At 47.9% G+C, this 21599-nt stretch overlaps 1 protein-coding gene across 1 annotated transcript in view; it reads right to left on the bottom strand.

Moving 5' to 3' along the window:
* Positions 1 to 1525: 1525 nt before the first annotated feature.
* The window catches only part of LOC134434551 (bifunctional epoxide hydrolase 2-like), a gene marked incomplete at its 3' end in the record, with an annotated part of 42025 nt that continues 21951 nt past the window's right edge, over positions 1526 to 21599 (bottom strand). Inside the window, exons 7-14 of the mRNA XM_063183221.1 lie at positions 20744 to 20839; positions 18769 to 18847; positions 16489 to 16523; positions 14558 to 14584; positions 12867 to 12952; positions 9436 to 9547; positions 4244 to 4318; positions 1526 to 1626 (exon numbers count right to left, since the gene is read on the bottom strand). Of these exons, the coding sequence (XP_063039291.1) occupies positions 1526 to 1626; positions 4244 to 4318; positions 9436 to 9547; positions 12867 to 12952; positions 14558 to 14584; positions 16489 to 16523; positions 18769 to 18847; positions 20744 to 20839 (611 nt within the window). The remainder of the gene's footprint in view (positions 1627 to 4243; positions 4319 to 9435; positions 9548 to 12866; positions 12953 to 14557; positions 14585 to 16488; positions 16524 to 18768; positions 18848 to 20743; positions 20840 to 21599) is intronic.

Genomic DNA, 21599 nt, shown 5'->3' with positions numbered 1-21599 from the left:
TACAGAATTCCCACAGTCCCAGGACCCCCCAAATCCCACAGGACCCCCCCATTTCCAGGCGATCCCCCCAAATCCCACAGAATCCCCTAAATCCCACAGGATCCCCCATTCCCAGGGGATCCCCCAATCCCAGGGGATCCCCCAAATCCCACGGGATCCCCCCATTCCCAGGGGATCCCCCCATTTCCCAATCCCACAGGATCCCCCCCATTCCCAGGGGATCCCCTAAATCCCAGCATTCCCCATTCCCACAGAATTCCCACAGTCCCAGGACCCCCCAAATCCCACAGGATCCCCCCATTTCCAGGCGATCCCCCCAAATCCCAAAGGATCCCCCCAAAATCCCACCGGGTCCCCATTCCTGGCACCCCCCAATCCCAGGCGATCCCCCCAAATCCCACGGGATCCCCCCCAAATCCCCCTGGATTCCCCTCATTTCCCAACACCACGGGATCCCCCCCATTGCCAGGGGATCCCCCAAATCCCCGAGGTTCCCCCAAATCCCAGGGGATCCCCATTCCAGGCACTCCCAATGCCAGGGGACCCCCCCCCCAAATCCCAAAGAATCCCCCCAAATCCCAGGGGATCCCCCCATTTCCCAATCCCACTGGATCCCCCCAGATCCCAGGGGATCCCCAAATCCCACAGAATTCCCACATCCCAGGACCCCCCAAATCCCAGGGATCCCCCCCATTCCCACGGGATCCCCCCAAAATCCCAGGGGGTTTTTCATTCCCACGGGATCCCCCAAATCCCACGGGACCCCCCCCATTTCCAGGCGATCCCCCCAAATCCCAAAGGATCCCCCAAAATCCCACAGGGTCCCCATTCCTGGCACCCCCCAATCCCAGGCGATCCCCCCAAATCCCACAGGATCCCCCAAATCCCCCTGGATTCCCCCCATTTCCCGACACCACGGATCCCCCCATTGCCAGGGGATCCCCCAAATCCCCGAGGTTCCCCCAAATCCCAGGGGATCCCCATTCTGGCATCCCCCAATCCCAGGGGATCCCCCAAATCCCACAGAATCCCCCCCAAATCCCACTGGATCCCCCCATTTCCCAATCCCACAGGATCCCCCATTCCTGGCACCCCCAAATCCCACAGAATCCCCCCATTCCCAGGGGATCCCCCCATTTCCCAACCCCACAGGACCCCCCATTGCCAGGGGATCCCCCAAATCCTGAAGAATCCCCCAAATCCCACAGGGTCCCAATTCCTGGGATCCCCCATTCCCCAGGGGATCCCCCAAATCCACAGAATCCCCCCCATTCCCAGGGGATCCCCAAAATCCCTGAGGTTCCCCAAATCCCACAGGGTCCCCATTCCTGGCATCCCCCAATCCCAGGGGATCCCCCAAATCCCAAAGAATCCCCCCAAATTCCACTGGATTCCCCCCATTTCCCAATCCCACTGGATCCCCCCATTCCCAGGGGATCCCCAAATCCCAAAGAATCCCCCAAATCGCAGGGGATCCCCCATTTCCCAATCCCACAGGGTCCCCCAAATCCCAGGGGATCCCCACTCCCATTCCCGATCCCAGAGGATCCCGGGGATCCCCGCTGTTCCCGGCTCCCCACCTCTCTCCCGGACGCTGCGCGTGTCCAGGCTCACGGGCAGCCGATCCTGCGGGGTCACGGCATCCAATCCACCCCGGGAATCCCCACGGCCCAAATCCCCACCCGATCCAAAACACCAAACCCCAAACCCCAAATCCTGAACCCCAAATCCTGAACCCAAATCCCAAACCCTAAATCCCAAACCCAAGCCCCAATCCTAAATCCCAATCCCGACCCAACCCCGATCCCGATCCCAAATCCCAAATCCCAAATCCCAAATCCCGAACCCCAAACCCCAAATCCCAATCCCAAATCCCAGATCCCAAATCCCCAAATCCCAATCCCAAATCACAATCCCAATCTCAAACCCCAATCCCCCAATCCCAAAACCCAATCCCAAATCCCGACCCCGATCCCAAATCCCAATCCCAAATCCCCAACCCCAAATCCCAATCCCAACCCCAGATCCCAAATCCCAAATCCCAAATCCCAAATCCCCAACCCCAAATCCCCAACCCTAAATCCCAATCCCAAATCCCAAACCCCAATTCCCAATTCCCAAATCTCAAACCCCAATTCCCAAATCCCAAACCCCAAATCCCAAATCCCCAATCCCAAATCCCGACCCTGATCCCAAATCCCAAATCCCAAACCCAATCCCAACCACAAACCCCAAATCCCAAACCCAAACCCTCAATCCTAAAACCCAATCCCAAATGCCAATCCCGACCCCGATCCCGATCCCAAATCCCAAACCCCAAATCCTGAACCCCAAATCCCAATCCCAACCCCAGATGCCAATTCCCAAATCCCCAATCCCAAATCTCAAACCCCAAATCCTGAACCCCGAATCCCAAACCCCAATTCCCAAATCCCCAACCCTAAATCCCAATCCCAAATCCTGACCCCAATCCCAAACCCCAAATCCCCAACCCCAAACCCAATCCTAAATCCCAAATCCCAAATCCCCAATCCCCAATCCCAATCCCAAACCCAAACCCCAAACCCCCAATCCCAAGCCCCAAATCCAAACCCAAATCCTGAACCCCGAATCCCAAACCCCAAACCCCGAATCCCAAACCCCAAATCCCAATCCCAATCCCAAACCCAAATCCCAAACCCCAATTCCCAATTCCCAATCCCAACCCCAGATCCCAAATCCCAAACCCCCAATCCCAAATCCCGACCCTGATCCCAAATCCCAAACCCCAAACCCCAAATCCCAAACCCTCAATCCTAAAACCCAATCCCAAATGCCAATCCCGACCCCGATCCCGATCCCAAATCCCCAATCCCAAACCCCAATTCCCAAATCCCCAACCCTAAATCCCAATCTCAATCCAAAATCCCAAATCCTGACCCCAATCCCAAATCCTAATCCCAACCCCAGATCCCCAATCCCCAATCCCCAATCCCAAATTCCCAAATCCCCAATCCCAATTCCCAAATCTCAAACCCCAAATCCCAATCCCCAATCCCAATCCCAAACCCCAAACCCCAAATCCCAAATCCCCAACCCTAAATCCCAATCCCAATCCCAAACCCCAAATCCCGAACCCCAAACCCCCAATCCTAAAACCCTATCCCAAATCCCAATCCCGACCCCGATCCCGATCGCAAATCCCAATCCCAAATCCCAAATCCCCAACCCTAAATCCCAATCTCAATCCCAAACCCCAAACCCCAAATCCCAAACCCAAACCCCAATCCCAAATCCCAGACCCCAAATCCCCAAATCCCAATCCCAAATCACAATCCCAATCCCAAATCCCCAACCCCAATTCCCAAATCCCAAATCCCAAATCCCAATCCCAAATCCCAATCCCAAATCCCAATTCCCAATCCCAACCCCAAACCCCAAATCCCAAACCCCCAATCCCAAATCCCAACCCTGATCCCAAATCCCCAATCCCAAACCCCAATCCCAACCACAAACCCCAAATCCCAAACCCAAACCCTCAATCCTAAAACCCAATCCCAAATGCCAATCCCGACCCCGATCCCGATCCCAAATCCCCAATCCCAAACACCAATTCCCAAATCCCCAACCCTAAATCCCAACCTCAATCCCAAATCCCCAAATCCCAAACCCCAAACACCAAACCCCAGCCCCAAATCCCAAACCCAAAATCCCAAACCCAAAATCCCAATCCCAAACCCCAAATCCCCAATCCCAAATCCCCACCCCAAACCTCCAATCCCGGACCCCAAATCCCAATTCCCAAATCCCAAATCCCAAATCCCAATCCCAAACCCCAAAGCTCCAATCCTAAAACCCAATCCCAAATCCCAATCCCGATCCCAAGTCCCAATCTCAATCCTAAATCCCAAATGCTGACCCCAATCCCAAATCCCAAATCCCAAACCCCAAATCCCAAACCCCAAATCCCCAATCCCAAATCCCGAACCCCAAATCCCAATCCCAACCCCAGACCCCAATCCCAAACCCCAAATCCCAAATCCCAAACCCCAAACCCCCAATCCCAAACCCCAAACCCCCAATCCGAAACCCCAAACCCAAACCCCAATTCCCAAATCCCAAATCCCAAACCCCAAACCCCAATTCCCAGTTCCCAAATCCCAAATTCCCAACCCTAAATCCCAAACCCCAATTCCCAAATCCCAAATCCCAAATCCCAAATAACCCCCAATCCCCAATCCCGATGCCCAGACCCCGGTGCCACCTCGGGCGCGGCCGATCGGATCAGGATCTTCAGGGTCCTCCCGATGTCCTTCTCCAGCTCCGCCTCCGCCACGCCCTGCAACGCCGGGACAACCCCAAAAACTCCGGGATCCACCCCAAAAACAGCGGGAGAACCCAGTAACTCCGGGATCCACCCCAAAAACACCGGGATCGACCCCAGAAACACCGGGATAAACCCCAAGAACAGCGGGATCCACCCCAAAACCACCGGGACAAACCCCAAAACCACCGGGATCCACCCCAAAAACAGCGGGACAACCCAAAAACTCCGGGATAAACCCCAAAAACTCCGGGATCCACCCAAAAACAGCGGGATCGACCCCAAAAACAGCGGGAGAACCCCAAAAACTCCGGGATCCACGCCAAAAACTCCGGGATCGACCCCAAAACACCGGGAAAAACCCCAAAACCAGCGGGATCGACCCCAGAAACACCGGGAGAACCCCAAAAACTCCGGGATCGACCCCAAAAACAGCGGGGAAAAACCCCAAAAACTCCGGGATCCACCCCAAAACCTCCGGGATCGACCCCAAAAACAGCGGGATCGAACCCAAAAACACCGGGAGAACCCCAAAAACTCCGGGATCGACCCAAAAACAGCGGGAAAAACCCCCAAAACAGCGGGATAGACCCCAGAAACACCGGGAGAACCCCAAAAACTCCGGGATCCACCCCAAAACCTCCAGGATTGACCCCAAAAACTCCGGGATCCACCCAAAAAACAGCGGGAAAAACCCCAAAAACTCTGGGATCGACCCCAAAAACAGCGGGAAAAACCCCAAAAACTCTGGGATCGACCCCAAAACCAGTGGGATCGACCCCAAAAACAACGGGAAAGACCCCAAAACAGTGGGATCGACCCCAAAATCACCGGAATCGACCCCAAAACTCCGGGATCGACCCCAAAAACAGCGGGAAAAACCCCAAAAACTCTGGGATCGACCCCAAAACCTCCGGGATCGACCCCAAAAACAGCGGGATCGACCCCAAAACCAGCGGGAAAAACCCCAAAAACAGCAGGAGAACCCCAAAAACACCGGGATCGACCCCAAAAACAGCGGGAAAAACCCCAAAAACTCCGGGATCGACCCCAAAACCTCCGGGATCGACCCCAAAAACAGCGGGATCGACCCCAAAACCAGTGGGATCGACCCCAAAAACAGCGGGAAAAACCCCAAATCACCGGGATCGACCCCAAAATCATCGGGATCGACCCCAAAACTCCGGGATCGACCCCAAAAACAGCGGGGAAAACCCCAAAAACTCTGGGATCGACCCCAAAAACTCCAGGATCGACCCCAAAAACAGCGGGAGAACCCCAAAAACTCCGGGATCGACCCCAAAAACAGCGGGAAAAACCCCAAAAACAGCGGGATCGACCCCAAAAACTCCAGGAGAACCCCAAAAACTCCGGGATCGACCCCAAAATCACCGGGATCGACCCCAAAACCAGTGGGATTGACCCCAAAAACAGCAGGAAAAAACCCCAAATCCCACACCCCACATCCCAAATCCTAAACCCCAAAATTCCCAAGAATTTCAAACCCCAAACCTCAAATCCCAAATCCAAAGCCCCAATCCCGCTCCTGATCCCAAACCCCAAATGCCAAAAAGACCAGGACAGACCCCAAAACCACCAGGATCGACCCCAAAACCACCCGGATCGACCCCAAAACCAGTGGGATCGACCCCAAAACCACAGAGGAAAACCCTAAAATCCCTGGGAAACCCCAAAAACCACCGGGATCAACCCCAAAAACACCAGGATCGACCCCAAAACCAGCAGGATCGACCCCGAATCTCACATCCCAAATCCTAAACCCCAAATCCCAAAAATTACAAACCCCAGATCCCAAAAATTTCAAACCCCAAACCCCAAACCCCAGATCCCAAATCCAAAGCCCCAATCCCGCTCCTGATCCCGAACCAGGATCCCAAAAAGACCAGGACAGACCCCAAAAACACTGGGATAAACCCCAAAAACAGCGGGATCGACCCCAAAACCACGGGGATCGACCCCAAAAACACCAGGAAAAACCCCAAATCTCACATCCCAATCCCAAATCCCAGATCCCAAATCCAAAGCCCCAATCCCGCTCCTGATCCCGAACCAGGATCCCAAAAAACACCGGGATAAACCCCAAAAACACCGGGACAAACCCCAAAACCACCGGGATCGACCCCAAAAACAGCGGGATCCACCCCAAATCTCACATCCCAATCCCAAACCCCAGATCCCAAATCCAAAGCCCCAATCCCGCTCCTGATCCCGAACCAGGATCCCAAAAAGACCAGGACAGACCCCAAAACCACCGGGATCGACCCCAAAACCCCAAAACCCCAAAACCACCAGGATTGACCCCAAAACCAGCGGGATCGACCCCAAAAACAGAGGGGAAAACCCCAAAAACAGCGGGAAGAACCCCAAATCTCACATCCCAATCCCAAATCCTAAACCCCAAATCCCAAAAATCCCAAACTCCAAACCCCAAAAATTTCAAACCCCAAACCCCAAACCCCAGATCCCAAATCCAAAGCCCCAATCCCGCTCCTGATCCCGAACCAGGATCCCAAAAAGACCAAGACAGACCCCAAAACCACCGGGATCGACCCCAAAACCACCGGGAAAAACCCCAAAAACAGTGGGAAAAACCCCCAAAACACCGGGATAAACCCCAAAACCACCGGGATCGACCCCAAAAACAGCGGGATCGACCCCAAAACCACCGGCATCGACCCCAGAACCAGCGGGATCGACCCCAAAACCACTGGGGAAAACCCTGAGGATCAGGAATTTGGGATATTTCGGATTTGGGATCAGGGATTTGGGGTATTTGGGATTTAGGATCAGGGATTTGGGATATTTGGGATTCAGGATCAGGAATTTGGGATTTGGGATCAGGGATTCGGGACATTTGGGGTTTAGGATCAGGGATTTGGGGTATTTGGGATTTGGGATTTTTGGGATTCGGGATCAGGGATTTGGGACATTTGGGATTTGGAATCAGGAATTTGGGGTATTTGGGATTCAGGATCAGGGATATGGGATTCAGGATCGGGGATTTGGGATTTCTGGGATTTAGGATTTGGGATTTGGGCTATTTGGGATTTGGGATCAGGGATTTGAGATTTTTGGGATTCAGGATCAGGGATTTGGGACATTTGGGGTTTAGGATCAGGTATTTGGGACATTTGGGATTTGGGATGAGGGATTTGGGGTTTAGGATCAGGAATTCGGGATATTTGGGATTTTTTTGGATTTGGGGTTTAGGATCAGGGATTTGGGATTTAGGGATCAGGAATTTGGGGTATTTGGGATTCAGGATCAGGGATTTGGGGTTTGGGATATTTGGGGGTTAGGATCAGGAATTTGGGGTGTTTGGGATTTAGGATCAGGGATTTAGGATTTTTGGGATTCGGGATCAGGAATTTGGGACATTTGGGATTTGGGATCAGGGATTTGGGGTATTTGGGGTTTGAGATCAGGAATTTGGGATTTTTGGGATTCAGGATCAGGGATTTGGGGTTTTGGGGTTTGGGACCAGGGATTTGGGGTATTTGGGATCGGGAATTTCGGATCAGGGATTTGGGATTCGGGATCAGGGATTTGGGGTATTTGGGATATTTGGGATTTGGGATTTAGGATCTGGAATTTGGGATATTTGGGATTCAGGATCAGGGATATGGGATTCAGGATCGGGGATTTGGGATTTCTGGGATTTAGGATTTGGGATTTGGGATCAGGGATTTGGGATTTCTGGGATTCAGGATCAGGGATTTGGGACATTTGGGATTCGGGATCAGGAATCTGGGATATTTGGGATTTTTTTGTATTTGGGATTTAGGATCAGGGATTTGTGATTTGGGGTTTAGGGTGAGGGATTTGGGATTTGGGATCAGGAATTTGGGATTTTTGGGATTTGGGATCAGGGATTTGGGGTTTGGGATATTTGGGGGTTAGGATCAGGAATTTGGGGTATTTGGGGTTTGGGATCAGGAATTTGGGATTCCAGATCAGGGATTTGGGATTTAGGATCAGGGATTTGGAGTATTTGGGACATTTGGGATTCGGGATCAGGGATTTGGGATTTCTGGGATTCGGGATCAGGGATTTGGGGTTTTGGGGATTTAGAATGAGGGATTTGGCTTTTTGGGATTTAGGATCAGGAATTTGGGGTATTTGGGGTTTAGGATCAGGGATTTGGGGTATTTGGGATTTATGATCAGGAATTTGGGATATTTGGGATTTGGGATCAGGGATTTGGGGTATTTGGGATTTGGGATCAGGGATTTGGGGTTTAGGATCAGAGATTTGGGACATTTGGGATTCAGGATCAGGGATTTTGGGTATTTGGGATTTAGGATCAGGGATTTGGGATTTAGGATCAGGAATTTGGGGTATTTGGGATTCAGGATCAGGAATTTGGGGTTTTGGGGATTTAGAATGAGGGATTTGTCATTTTGGGATTTAGGATCAGGGATTTGGGTTTCAGGATCAGGGATTTGGGATTCGGGATCAGGGATTTGGGGTATTTGAGATTCAGGATCAGGGATTTGGGATTTTTGGGGTTTAGGATCAGGGATTTGGGATTTTTGGGATTCAGGATCAGGGATTTGGGGTTTTTGGGATTCAGGATCAGGGATTTGGGATTTTTGGGGTTTAGGATCAGGGATTTGGGGTATTTGGGATTCAGGATTTGGGATTTGGGGTATTTGGGATTTAGGATCAGGGATTTGGGATTTTGGGATTTAGGATCAGGGATTTGGGATTTGGGATCGCGGATTTGAGGTATTTGGGATTCAGGATCAGGGATTTGGGGTATTTGGGATATTTGGGATTTGGGATTCAGGATCAGGGATTTGGGACATTTGGGATTCGAGATCTGGGATTTGGGATTTCTGGGATTCGGGATCAGGGATTTGGGATTTCTGGGATTCAGGATCAGGGATTTGGGGTATTCGGGATCAGGGATTTGGGACATTTGGGATTCGGGATCAGGGATTTGGGGTTTAGGATCAGGGATTTGGGACATTTGGGATTCAGGATCAGGGATTTGGGATATTTGGGATTTAGGATCAGGGATTTGGGTTTCAGGATCAGGGATTTGGGGTATTTGGGATCAGGGATTTGGGGTATTTGGGGTATTTGGGGTTCGGGATTTGGGGTCTGACCGGCTCCTGGAAGTAGAGCTGGTAATCGAACTCGGGGATCTGACTCAGCTTCTCCAGGACGTCGGAGTTGGGGTCGGGCGGCCGGAACGGCGTGTTCAGAACGGCCACCGCCCTGCACATCATCGGGGATTTTATATGGGATTTATATGGGATTTATATGGGATTGATAGGGGATTTTATATGGGATTTATTGGGGATTTTATAATGGATTGTTCAGAACGGCCACCGCCCTGCAGATTTTATATGGGATTTATATGGGATTTATTGGGGATTGATAGGAGATTTTATATGGGATTTATTGGGGTTTATAGGGGATTTATTGGGGATTTATTGGAGGTTTATTGGGGATTTTATATGGGATTTATTGGGGATTTTATAACGGCGTGTTCAGAACGGCCACCGCCCTGGAAATTATCAGGGATTTTATATGGGATTTATATGGGATTTATATGGTGTTTATTGGGGATTTATTGGGGATTTTATATGGGATTTATTGGGGATTTTATAGGGGATTTATTGGGGATTTATTGGGGATTTATTGGGGATTTTATAGGGGATTTATTGGGGATTTTATAATGGATTGTTCAGAACGGCCACCGCCCTGGAAATTATCAGGGATTTTATAGGGGATTTATATGGGATTTATATGGGATTTATTGGGGATTGATTGGGGATTTATTGGGGATTTTATATGGGATTTATTGGGGATTTATTGGGGATTTTATAACGGCGTGTTCAGAACGGCCACCGCCCTGCAGATTTTATATGGGATTTATATGGGATTTATTGGGGATTGATTGGGGATTTATAGGGGAATAATTGGGAATTTTATAGGGGATTTATTGGGGATTTATTGGGGATTTTATATGGGATTTATATGGGATTTATTGGGGATTGATAGGGGATTTATTGGGGATTTATTGGGGATTTATGGGGGATTTTATAATGGATTGTTCAGAACCGCCACCGCCCTGGAAATTATCAGGGATTTTATATGGGATTTATATGGGATTTATATGGGATTTATTGGGGATTTTATATGGGATTTATTGGGGGTTTATTGGGGATTTTATATGGAATTTATTGGGGGTTTATTGGGGGTTTCTTGGGGATTGATCGGGGATTTTATATGGGATTTATTGGGGATTTTATAACGGCGTGTTGAGAACGGCCACCGCCCTGCAGATTTTATATGGGATTTATATGGGATTGATTGGGGATTGATAGGAGATTTTATATGGGATTTATTGGGGTTTATAGGGGATTGATTGGGGATTTATTGGGGATTGATACGAGATTTTATATGGGATTTATATGGGATTTATTGGGGATTTATTGGGGATTTTATATGGGATTTATTGGGGGTTTATTGGGGGTTTCTTGGGGATTGATCGGGGATTTTATATGGGATTTATTGGGGATTTTATAACGGCGTGTTCAGAACGGCCACCGCCCTGCAGATTTTATATGGGATTTATTGGGGATTGATTGGGGATTGATCGGGGATTTTATAGGGGATTTATTGGAGATTTATTGGGGACTTTATATGGGATTTATTGGGGATTGTATAGGGGATTTATATGGGATTTATTGGGGGTTTATTGGGGATTAATAGGGGATTGATTGGGGATTGATCGGGGATTTATTGGGGATTTTATAGGTGATTTATTGGGGATTTATTGGGGATTTATTGGGGATTTTATAACGGCGTGTTCAGAACGGCCACGGCCCTGCAGGTTATACAGGGGATTTATTGGGGATTATTAGGGAATAATTGGGAATTTTATATGGGATTTATTGGGGACTTATAGGGGAATAATTGGGGATTTATTGGAGATTGATAGGGGATTGATCGGGGATTTTATATGGGATTTATTGGGAATTTATAGGGGATTTATTGGGGATTGATTGGGGATTTATTGGGGATTTATTGGGGATTTATTGGGGATTTTATATGGGATTTATTGGGGTTTATTGGGGATTTATTGGGGATTTTATAATGGATTGTTCAGAACGGCCACCGCCCTGCAGGTTATATATGGGATTTATATGGGATTTACTGGGGATTGATAGGGGATTTTATATGGGACTGATAGGGGATTTATTGGGGATTTATTGGGGGTTTATTGGGGATTGATTGGGGATTGATCGGGGATTTTATAGGGGATTTATTGGGGATTGATAGGGGGTTTATTGGGGATTTATTGGGGATTTATCGGGGATTTTATATAGGATTTATTGGGGATTGATTGGGGATTTATTGGGGATTTTATAGGGGATTTATTGGGGATTTTATAGGGCATTTATTGGGGATTTTATAGGGCATTTATTGGGGCTTGATTGGGGATTGATAGGGGATTGATAGGGGATTGATTGGGGATTTTATATGGGATTTATTGGGGATTTATAGGGGATTTATTGGGAATTTTATAAGGGTATGATTCGGGATTTATTTCGGATTTATTGGGGATTTATTGGGGATTTATAGGGGATTTATTTGGGATTTATTGGGGGGGTTATTGGGGATTGATAGGGAATTTATTGGGGGCTTTATTGGGGATGGATAGGGGATTGATAGGGGATTTATTGGGGATTTTATTGGGGATTTATTGGGGATTGATTGGGGATTGATAGGGGATTTTATATGGGATTTATTGGGGATTTATAGGGAATTTATTGGGAATTGATTGGGGATTGAGAGGGGATTTTATTGGGGATTGATTGGGGATTTATTTGGGATTTATTGGGGATTGATAGGGGATTTATTGGGCATTTATACGGGATTTTATGGGGATTTATAGGGGATTTATTGGGAATTTATAGGGGATTTATTGAGGATTTATTGGGGATTGATAGGGGATTTTATAGGGGGTTTATTGGGGATTTATTGGGGATTTTATTGGGGCTTTATTGGGGATTTTATAGCGGATTGATAGGGGATTGATAGGGGATTTTGTAGGGGATTTATTGGGAATTGATAGGGGATTTATTGGGGATTTATGGGGGATTTATTGGGGGGGTTATTGGGGATTGATAGGGGATTTATTGGGGATTTATGGGGGATTTATTGGGGGTTTATAGGAAACTTTATAGGGGATTTACTGGGGTATGATTGGGGATTTATTGGGAATTTATTGGGGATTTATTGGGGATTTATTGGGGATTTATTGGGGGTTTATTTGGGATTGATAGGGGATTGATAGGGGATTTATTGTAGATTTATTTGGGATGTTATAGGGGGTTTATAGGGGATTTATTGGGGGTTTATTGGGGATTGATAGGGGATTTTTTACAGGTTTTATTGGGGATTTTATATGGGATTTATTGGGGATTTATAGGGGATTTATTGGGGATTTATGGGGTTTTTTCTTTATTTTGGGATTTTTGTTTATGGGTTTTTTATGATTTTGGGGTTTCGGTCCCGGCCTCACCGGACGCGCTCGGGGTAGAACAGAGCCACGTTCCAGGCCATGGCCCCGCCCCAGTCGTGGCCCACCAGGATCACCTGCGGGATTCCCTGCGGAAAGGGACAAACCCCGAAAACCCCAAAAATCCCAAATCCAAAAATCCCGAAAAACCGAAATCCCAAAACCCAAAAATCCCAGATCCCCAAATGCAAAATCCCACACCCCAGATCCCAATCCCAAATCCCAAATCCCAAACCCTAGAGCCCAAAAATTAAAAAAATTCTGAAATCCCGAAAACCCCGAATCCCAAACCCCAGGCCCCAAAAATCTCAAAAAATCCCAAATCAAAAAATCCCGAAAAACCGAAATCCCAAAACCCAAAAATCCCAGATCCCCAAATACGAAACCCCAAGCCCCAGATCCCAGTCCCAAACCTCAAATCCCAAATCTGAAAACCCAAACCCCAAATCCCAAATCCCAAATATCCCAGGTGCCAAAGCCCAAACCCCGAGTCTCAAATCCCAAAAATCCCCAAAAATCCCAAATTTCAACAATTCCCAAAAATCCCAAACCCCGAAAATCCCAAATCCCAAAAACCCCAAATCCCAAAAACCCCAAACCCCATAAACCCCAAATCCCAAACCCCAAATCCCAAATTCCAACTCCAGACCTCAAATCCCAAACACCAAAAATCCCCAAATCCCAAAATCCCCAAATCCCACATCCCAAAAACCAAATCCCAAACCCCAAATCCCAAACCCTGGAGCCCAAAAATTAAAAAAAAAATCCCGAATTTCAAAAATCTGAAATCCCAAAAACACGAAATCCCAAATCCCAGGCCCCAAAAATCCCAAAAAATCCCAAATCCAAAAATCCCAAAAAATCGAAATCCCAAAACCCAAAAATCCCAGATCCCCAAACACGAAACCCCAAGCCCCAGATCCCAGTCCCAAACCTCAAATCCCAAATCCCAAACCCCAAACCCCAGACCCCAAATCCCAAATATCCCAGGTGCCAAAGCCCAAACCCCGAGTCTCAAATCCCAAAAATCCCCAAAAATCCCAAATTTCAACAATTCCCAAAAATCCCAAACCCCGAAAATCCCAAACCCCAAAAATCCCAAACCTCAAAAATCCCAAACCCCAAAAATCCCAAAGCCCCCAAACGCCAAACCCCAAATCCCAAATTCCAACTCCAGACCTCAAATCCCAAACACCAAAAATCCCCAAATCCCAAAATCCCCAAATCCCACATCCCAAAAACCAAATCCCAGAAACCCCGAATCCCAAATCCCAGGCTCCAAAAATCTCAAAAAATCCCAAATCAAAAAATCCCGAAAAATTGAAATCCCAAAACCCAAAAATCCCAGATCCCCAAATGCGAAACCCCAAGCCGCAGATCCCAGTCCCAAACCTCAAATCCCAAATCTGAAACCCCAAAAACACCAAATCCCAAATCCCAAATATCCCAGGTCCCAAAGCCCAAACCCCGAGTCTCAAATCCCAAAAATCCCCAAAAATCCCAAATTCCAACAATCCCCAAAAATCCCAAACCCCGAAAATCCCAAACCCCCAAAAATCCCAAACCCCAAAAACCCCAAACCCCAAATCCCAAAAACCCCAGATCCCAAACCTCAAATCCCAAAAACGTCAAAAACCCCCCAAACCCCAAAAATCCCAAAAACCCCAAAAATCCCAAAAACCCCAAATCCTCACCAGTTTATCCAGGAAAGTGATGAAATCCTGGGGAAAGAACGGGATCGGGATCAGATTGGGGATGGGATCGGGATTATTGGGATTATCGGGATCAGATTGGGATCGGGATCAGATTGGGATTGGGATCGGGATTGGGATTATCGGGATCAGATTGGGATTGGGATAAGATTGGGAATGGGATCGGGATTATTGGAATGATTGGGATCATTGCGATTGGGATCAGATTGGGATTGGGATCGGGATCAGCGGGATCGGGATCAGATTGGGAATGGGATCGGGATCGGGATTATTGGGATCAGCGGGATTGGGATCAGATCCCGTTGGGATTGGGATCGGGATTATTGGGATTATCGGGATTGGCGGGATTTGGATCAGATTGGGATTGGGATCGGGATTATTGTGATTATTGGGATCGGCAGGATTTGGATCAGATTGGGAATGGGATTGGGACTGGGATCATTGGGATCTGTGGGATTGGGATTATTGGGATTATTGGGATTATTGGGATTATCGGGATCAGATTGGGGATGGGATGGGGATTGGGATTATTGGGATTATCGTGATCGGGATCAGATTGGGGATGGGATCAGGATTATTGGGATTATCGGGATCAGCGGGATCGGGATCAGATTGGGAATGGGATCGGGATTGGGATCATTGGCATCAGTGGGATCGGGGTCAGATTCCTTTGGGATTGGGATCGGTGGGATTGGGATCAGTCTGGGGTCATTGGGATCAGTGGGATGGGGATCAGATCCCACTGGGATTGGGAGTGGCAGGATTGGGATCAGTGGGATCAGGATCAGCGGGATCGGGGTCAGATCCCTTTGGGATCGGGATCAGTGGGATTGGGATCAGATTGGGATCATTGGGATCATTGGGATTGGGATCAGCGGGGTCGGGATCAGCGGGGTTGGGATCAGATCCCACTGGGATTGGGACTGGCAGGATTGGGATCAGATCAGGATCGGGATCGGGATCAGGATTAACGGGATTGGGATGATTGGGATCAGATCCCTTTGGGACTGGGATCATTGGATTGGGATCAGACCCTGATCAGATTGGGATCAGATCGGGATCGGGATCGGGATCAGGATCAGCGGGGTTGGAATCAGATCCCTTTGGGATCGGCACCATTGGGATCGGATCGGGATCAGGATCGGCACCATTGGGATCAGATCCCTTTGGCATCGGCACCGTTGGGATCAGATCCCCTCGGGATCGGCACCACTGGGATCAGATCGGGATCGGGATCAGGATCAGCGGGATCAGGATCAGATCCCTTTGGGATCGGCACCATTGGGATCAGATCAGGATCGGGATCGGGATCAGGATTAGCGGGATCGGGATCAGATCCCTTTGGGATCGGCACCATTGGGATCAGATCAGGATCGGGATCGGGATCAGGATTAGCGGGATCGGGATCAGATCCCTTTGGGATCGGCACCATTGGGATCAGATCAGGATCGGGATCGGGATCAGGATCGGCACCATTGGGATCAGATCCCTTTGGGATCGGCACCGTTGGGATCAGATCGGGACCGGGATCAGGATCAGCGGGATTGGGATCAGATCCCTTTGGGATTGGCACCACTGGGATCAGATCGGGATCGGGATCAGTGGGATCAGGATCAGCGGGATCGGGATCAGATCCCTTTGGGATCGGCACCGTTGGGATCAGATCGGGATCAGGACCGGGATCAGGATTAGCGGGATCGGGATCAGATCCCCTCGGGATCGGCACCGTTGGGATCAGATCGGGATCGGGATCAGTGGGATCAGGATCAGATCGGGATCGGGATCAGATCCCCTCGGGATCGGCACCGTTGGGATCAGATCCCCTCGGGATCGGCGCCTCCCAGCCCCAGAATTCCCAAAATTCCCCAAACCCCTGGGATTCCCCAAACCCCCAAACTCCCGGGATGTCTCACCTTGCAGATCTGCTCCTGGGAATATTCCGAGATGTCTGCGGGGAAAAAATTCCAGCACTTTCTTTTCTTTTCCAGGATTTTTTTTTTTCCCAGGATTTTAAAATTTTTTTCCCCCCATAATTTATTTTCCACGTTTTTTTCCCCCCCACGTGATTTTTTTCCCCCATAATTTTTTCCCGCCGTTTTTGTTTTCCCATTATTAAAATTCCCATGGTTATCAATCCCCGTTGTTATCAATGAATCCCCATAGTTATCAATGCCCATTATCAATCCCAGTTATTAATTCCCATTATCAATTAATCCCCATCGTTATGAATCCCCGTTGTTATCAATGAATCCCCATGGTTATCAATGCCTGTTATCAATGAATCCCCACGGTTATCAATAAATTCCCATGGTTATCAATCCCCGTTGTTATCAATGAATCCCCATGGTTATCAATGCCCGTTATCAATGAATCCCCATGGTTATCAATGCCCATTATCATTCCCCGTTGTTATCAATGAATCCCCATGGTTATCAATGCCCTTTATCAATGAATCCCCATGGTTATCAATGCCCATTATCATTCCCCGTTGTTATCAATGAATCCCCATGGTTATCAATGCCTGTTATCAATCCCCGTTGTTATCAATGAATCCCCGTTGTTATCAATGAATTCCCATGGTTATCAATCCCCGTTGTTATCAATGAATCCCCGTGGTTATCAATGCCAATTATCAATCCCCATTGTTATCAATCCATCCCCATGGTTATCAATGCCCGTTATCAATGAATCCCCATGGTTATCAATGAATTCCCATGGTTATCAATGCCCATTATCAATCCCCGTTGTTATCAATGAATCCCCATGGTTATCAATGCCCATTATCAATGAATCCCCATGGTTATCAATCCCCGTTATCAATGAATCCCCATGGTTATCAATGCCCGTTGTTATCAATAAATCCCCACGGTTATCAATGCCCATTATCAATGCCCGTTGTTATCAATGAATCCCCATGGTTATCAATGCCCGTTGTTATCAATGAATCCCCATGGTTATCAATGCCCATTATCAATGAATCCCCACGGTTATCAATGCCCATTATCAATCCCCTTGTTGTTATCAATGAATCCCCATGGTTATCAATCCCCGTTGTTATCAATGAATCCCCATGGTTGTCAATGCCCGTTATCAATGAATCCCCACGGCTATCAATGCCCATTATCAATGCCCGTTGTTATCAATGAATCCCCATGGTTATCAATCCCCGTTGTTATCAATGAATCCCCATGGTTATCAATGCCCATTATCAATCCCCGTTGTTATCAATGAATCCCCGCTGTTGTTATCAATGCCCGTTATCAATCCCCTTGTTGTTATCAATGAATCCCCATGGTTATCAATGCCCATTGTTATCAATGAATCCCCATGGTTATCAAGGCTCGTTATCAATCCCCGTTATCGATGAATCCCCATGGTTGTCAATTCCCGTTATCAATCCCAGTTATTAATTCCCTTTATCAATTAATCCCCATGGTTGTCAATCCCCGTTATCAATGAATCCCCATGGTTGTCAATCCCCGTTGTTATCAATGAATCCCCATGGTTATCAATCCCCGTTATTATCAATGAATCCCCATGGTTATCAATGAATCCCCTTGTTGTTATCAATGAATCCCCTTGCTGTTATCAATGAATCCCCTTGTTGTTATCAATGAATCCCCGCTGTTGTTATCAATGAATCCCCGTTGTTATCAATGAATCCCCACGGTTATCAATGCCCGTTCTCAATCCCCATTGTTATCAATGAATCCCCATGGTTATCAATCCCCGTTGTTATCAATGAATCCCCATGGTTGTCAATCCCCGTTGTTATCAATGAATCCCCATGGTTATCAATCCCCGTTGTTATCAATGAATCCCCGTTGTTATCAATGAATCCCCACGGTTATCAATGCCCGTTATCAATGAATCCCCGTTGTTATCAATGAATCCCCGCTGTTATCAATGAATCCCCGCTGTTGTTATCAATGAATCCCCTTGTTGTTATCAATGAATCCCCGTTGTTATCAATGAATCCCCTTGTTGTTATCAATGAATCCCCGCTGTTATCAATGAATCCCCTTGCTGTTATCAATGAATCCCCGCCGTTGTTATCAATGAATCCCCATGGTTATCAATGAATCCCCGCCGTTGTTATCAATGAATCCCCGCTGTTGTTATCAATGAACGCCCGCCGTTGTTATCAATGGGTCCCCGCGGTTCTCAATGGCGCTGCAGTTCCCCATTCTCACCGCTGGGGGCGCTGCTGTCCCCGTACCCCTTCATCTCCAGGGCGATCACGCGGAACCCGGCCCGGGCCAGCGGCTCCATCTGGGCGAAATTTTGGGAAATTTTGGGCGGATTTGGGGATTTTTGGGGAATTTTGGGAAACTTTTGGGAATGTTGGGGGCAATTTCTGGGGAATTTTTGGGGGAATTTTTGCAAATTTTCGCCGAATTTTTGAGGACTCTTTGCGGGAATTTTTGGGGGATTTTGGGGTAATTTTCGTGGTTTTTTTTTTTTTTACACTTTTGGGCGGATTTGGGGATTTTTGGGGAATTTTTTTGGGGGGAAACTATGGGAATTTTGGGGGGAATTTTGGGGGGAATTTTTTGGGGGAATTTTTGGGGGAATTGTTGCAAATTTTCGCGGAATTTTTGAGGAATCTGCGGGATTTTTGGGGGGGATTTTGGGGTAATTTTCGTGGTTTTTTTTTTTTAATTTTGGTAAATTTGGGAAATTTTGGGCGGATTTCGGGATTTTTTTGGAATTTTTTGAAACTTTTGGGAAACTTTGGGAATGTTGGGGGCAATTTCTGGGGAATTTTTTGGGAATTTTTTGCAAATTATCACGGAATTTTTGAGGAATCTTTGCGGGAATTTTTGGGGGATTTTGGGGTAATTTTCGTGGGTTTTTTTTTTTTACTTTTGGGAAATTTTGGGGGAATTTGGGGATTTTTGGGGAATTTTGGGAAACTTTGGGAATGTTGGGGGGAATTTTGGGGGGAATTTTTTGGGGGAATTTTTGGGGAATTGTTGCAAATTTTCGCGGAATTTTTGAGGAATCTGCGGGATTTTGGGGGGGATTTTGGGGTAATTTTCGTGGGTTTTTTTTTAATTTTGGGAAATTTGGGAAATTTTGGGCGGATTTCGGGATTTTTTTGGAATTTTTTGAAACTTTTGGGAAACTTTGGGAATGTTGGGGGGAATTTCTGGGGAATTTTTGAGGAATTTTTGCAAATTTTCGCGGAATTTTTGAGGGATCTTTGCGGGAATTTTTGGGGGATTTTGGGGTAATTTTCATGGATTTTTTTTTTAACTTTTGGGAAATTTGGGAAATTTTGGGTGGATTTGGGGATTTTTGGGGAATTTTTTGGGAAACTTTTGGGAAACTTTTGGAATTTTGGGGGGAATTTCTGGGGAATTTTTGGGGAATTTTTGCAAATTTTCGCGGAATTTTTGAGGGATCTTTGCGGGAATTTTTGGGGGATTTTGGGGTAATTTTCGTGGTTTGTTGTTTTTTTTTTTTTAACTTTTGGGAAATTTGGGAAATTTTGGGTGGATTTGGGGATTTTGGGGGAATTTTTTGGGAAACTTTTGGGGAAACTTTGGGAATTTTGGGGGGAATTTCTGAGGAATATTGGGGGGAATTTTTTGGGATTTATTTTGGGAATTTTGGGGGATTTTTTTGGATTTATTTTGGAATTTTGGGGGGGAATTTTTTGGAATTTCTTTGGGAATTTTGGGGGGATTTTTTGGCATTTATTTTGGGAATTTTGGGGGGATTTTGGGGGGATTTATTTCGGTAATTTTGGGGGGAATTTTTTGGGGATTTATTTCGGGAATTTTGGGGGGAATTTTTTTGGGATTTATTTTGGGAATTTTGAGGGGATTTTTTTGGGATTTCTTTGGGAATTTTGCGGGGAATTTTTCGGGATTTATTTTGGGAATTTTGGGGGGGAATTTTTTGGGATTTATTTCGGGAATTTTGGGGGGATTTTTTTGGGACTTACTTTGGGAATTTTGGGGGGAATTTTTTGGGACCTTTTGGGAATGGTTTGGAAATTTTATGGGGAATTTCTGGGGAATTTTTTGGACCTTTTGGGAATGGTTTGGAAGTTTTTGGGGGAATTTCTGGGGAATTTTTTGGGTGAAGTTTATGGGATTTTTACGGGGGGGATTTTCGGGGGATTCCTGGGCAATGTTTTGGGAATTTTTTGTGTCTGACCTGGAAGCGCCAGGAGAGCCAGGACTCGGGGAAGCCGTGGCACAGGCAGAGCGCCGGGCCCCGGCCCAGCTCCACAAAGTGCAGCTGCACGCCCGGCTGGGAAACAGCGGGAGGGAAAAAAAAATGGGAGGGAAAAAAATCGGGAATTCTGCAGGAAACGGGGCCAGGAAAAAACGGGAACGGGCGCTGCAGAGCCCAATCCCAGAGCGCGCAGGAATCCCAGCCTGGAATCCCGGCCACGCCCTGACATTCCCAGAGGATCCCAGCACGGATTCCCAGCAGATCCCGGTTTGAATCCCAACCGTTCCCAGCCAATCCCATTACCGATCCCGTTCCCGGTCCCATTCCCATTCCTGATCCCATTCTCGATCCTGTTCCTGATCCCGTTCCCGATCCCATCCCCGATCCCGTCCCCGTTCCCGCCGCCCCGTACCCATTCCCAGAAAATCCCGGCCTGGAATCCCCCCCATTCCCAGCAGATCCCTGGAGATCCCAGCCATTTCCAGCTGATCCCAGCTTGGAATCCCAGCCATTCCCATTCCCGATCCCGTTCCCGAACCCGTTCCCGATCCCGTTCCCAATCCCGTTCCCATTCCCAATCCCGTCCCCGATCCCGTTCCTGATCCCATTCCCGATCCCATTCCCGATCCCGTTCCCGTTCCCAATCCCGTCCCCGATCCCGTTCCCGATCCCGTTCCCAGCAGATCCCATCCCTGATCCTGTCCCCATTCCCGTTCCCGATCTCATTCCCGATCCCATTCCCGCTCCCGTTCCCGACCCCGTTCCCAATCCCATTCCCAATCCCGTTCCCAATCCCATTCCCGATACCGTTCCTGATCCCATTCCTGCTCCCGTT

This window comes from Melospiza melodia, unplaced genomic scaffold, assembly GCF_035770615.1.
Source record: "Melospiza melodia melodia isolate bMelMel2 unplaced genomic scaffold, bMelMel2.pri scaffold_398, whole genome shotgun sequence".
NCBI classification, from domain to species: Eukaryota; Metazoa; Chordata; class Aves; order Passeriformes; family Passerellidae; genus Melospiza; species Melospiza melodia.
This window is presented reverse-complemented; position numbering and strand designations above follow the sequence as displayed.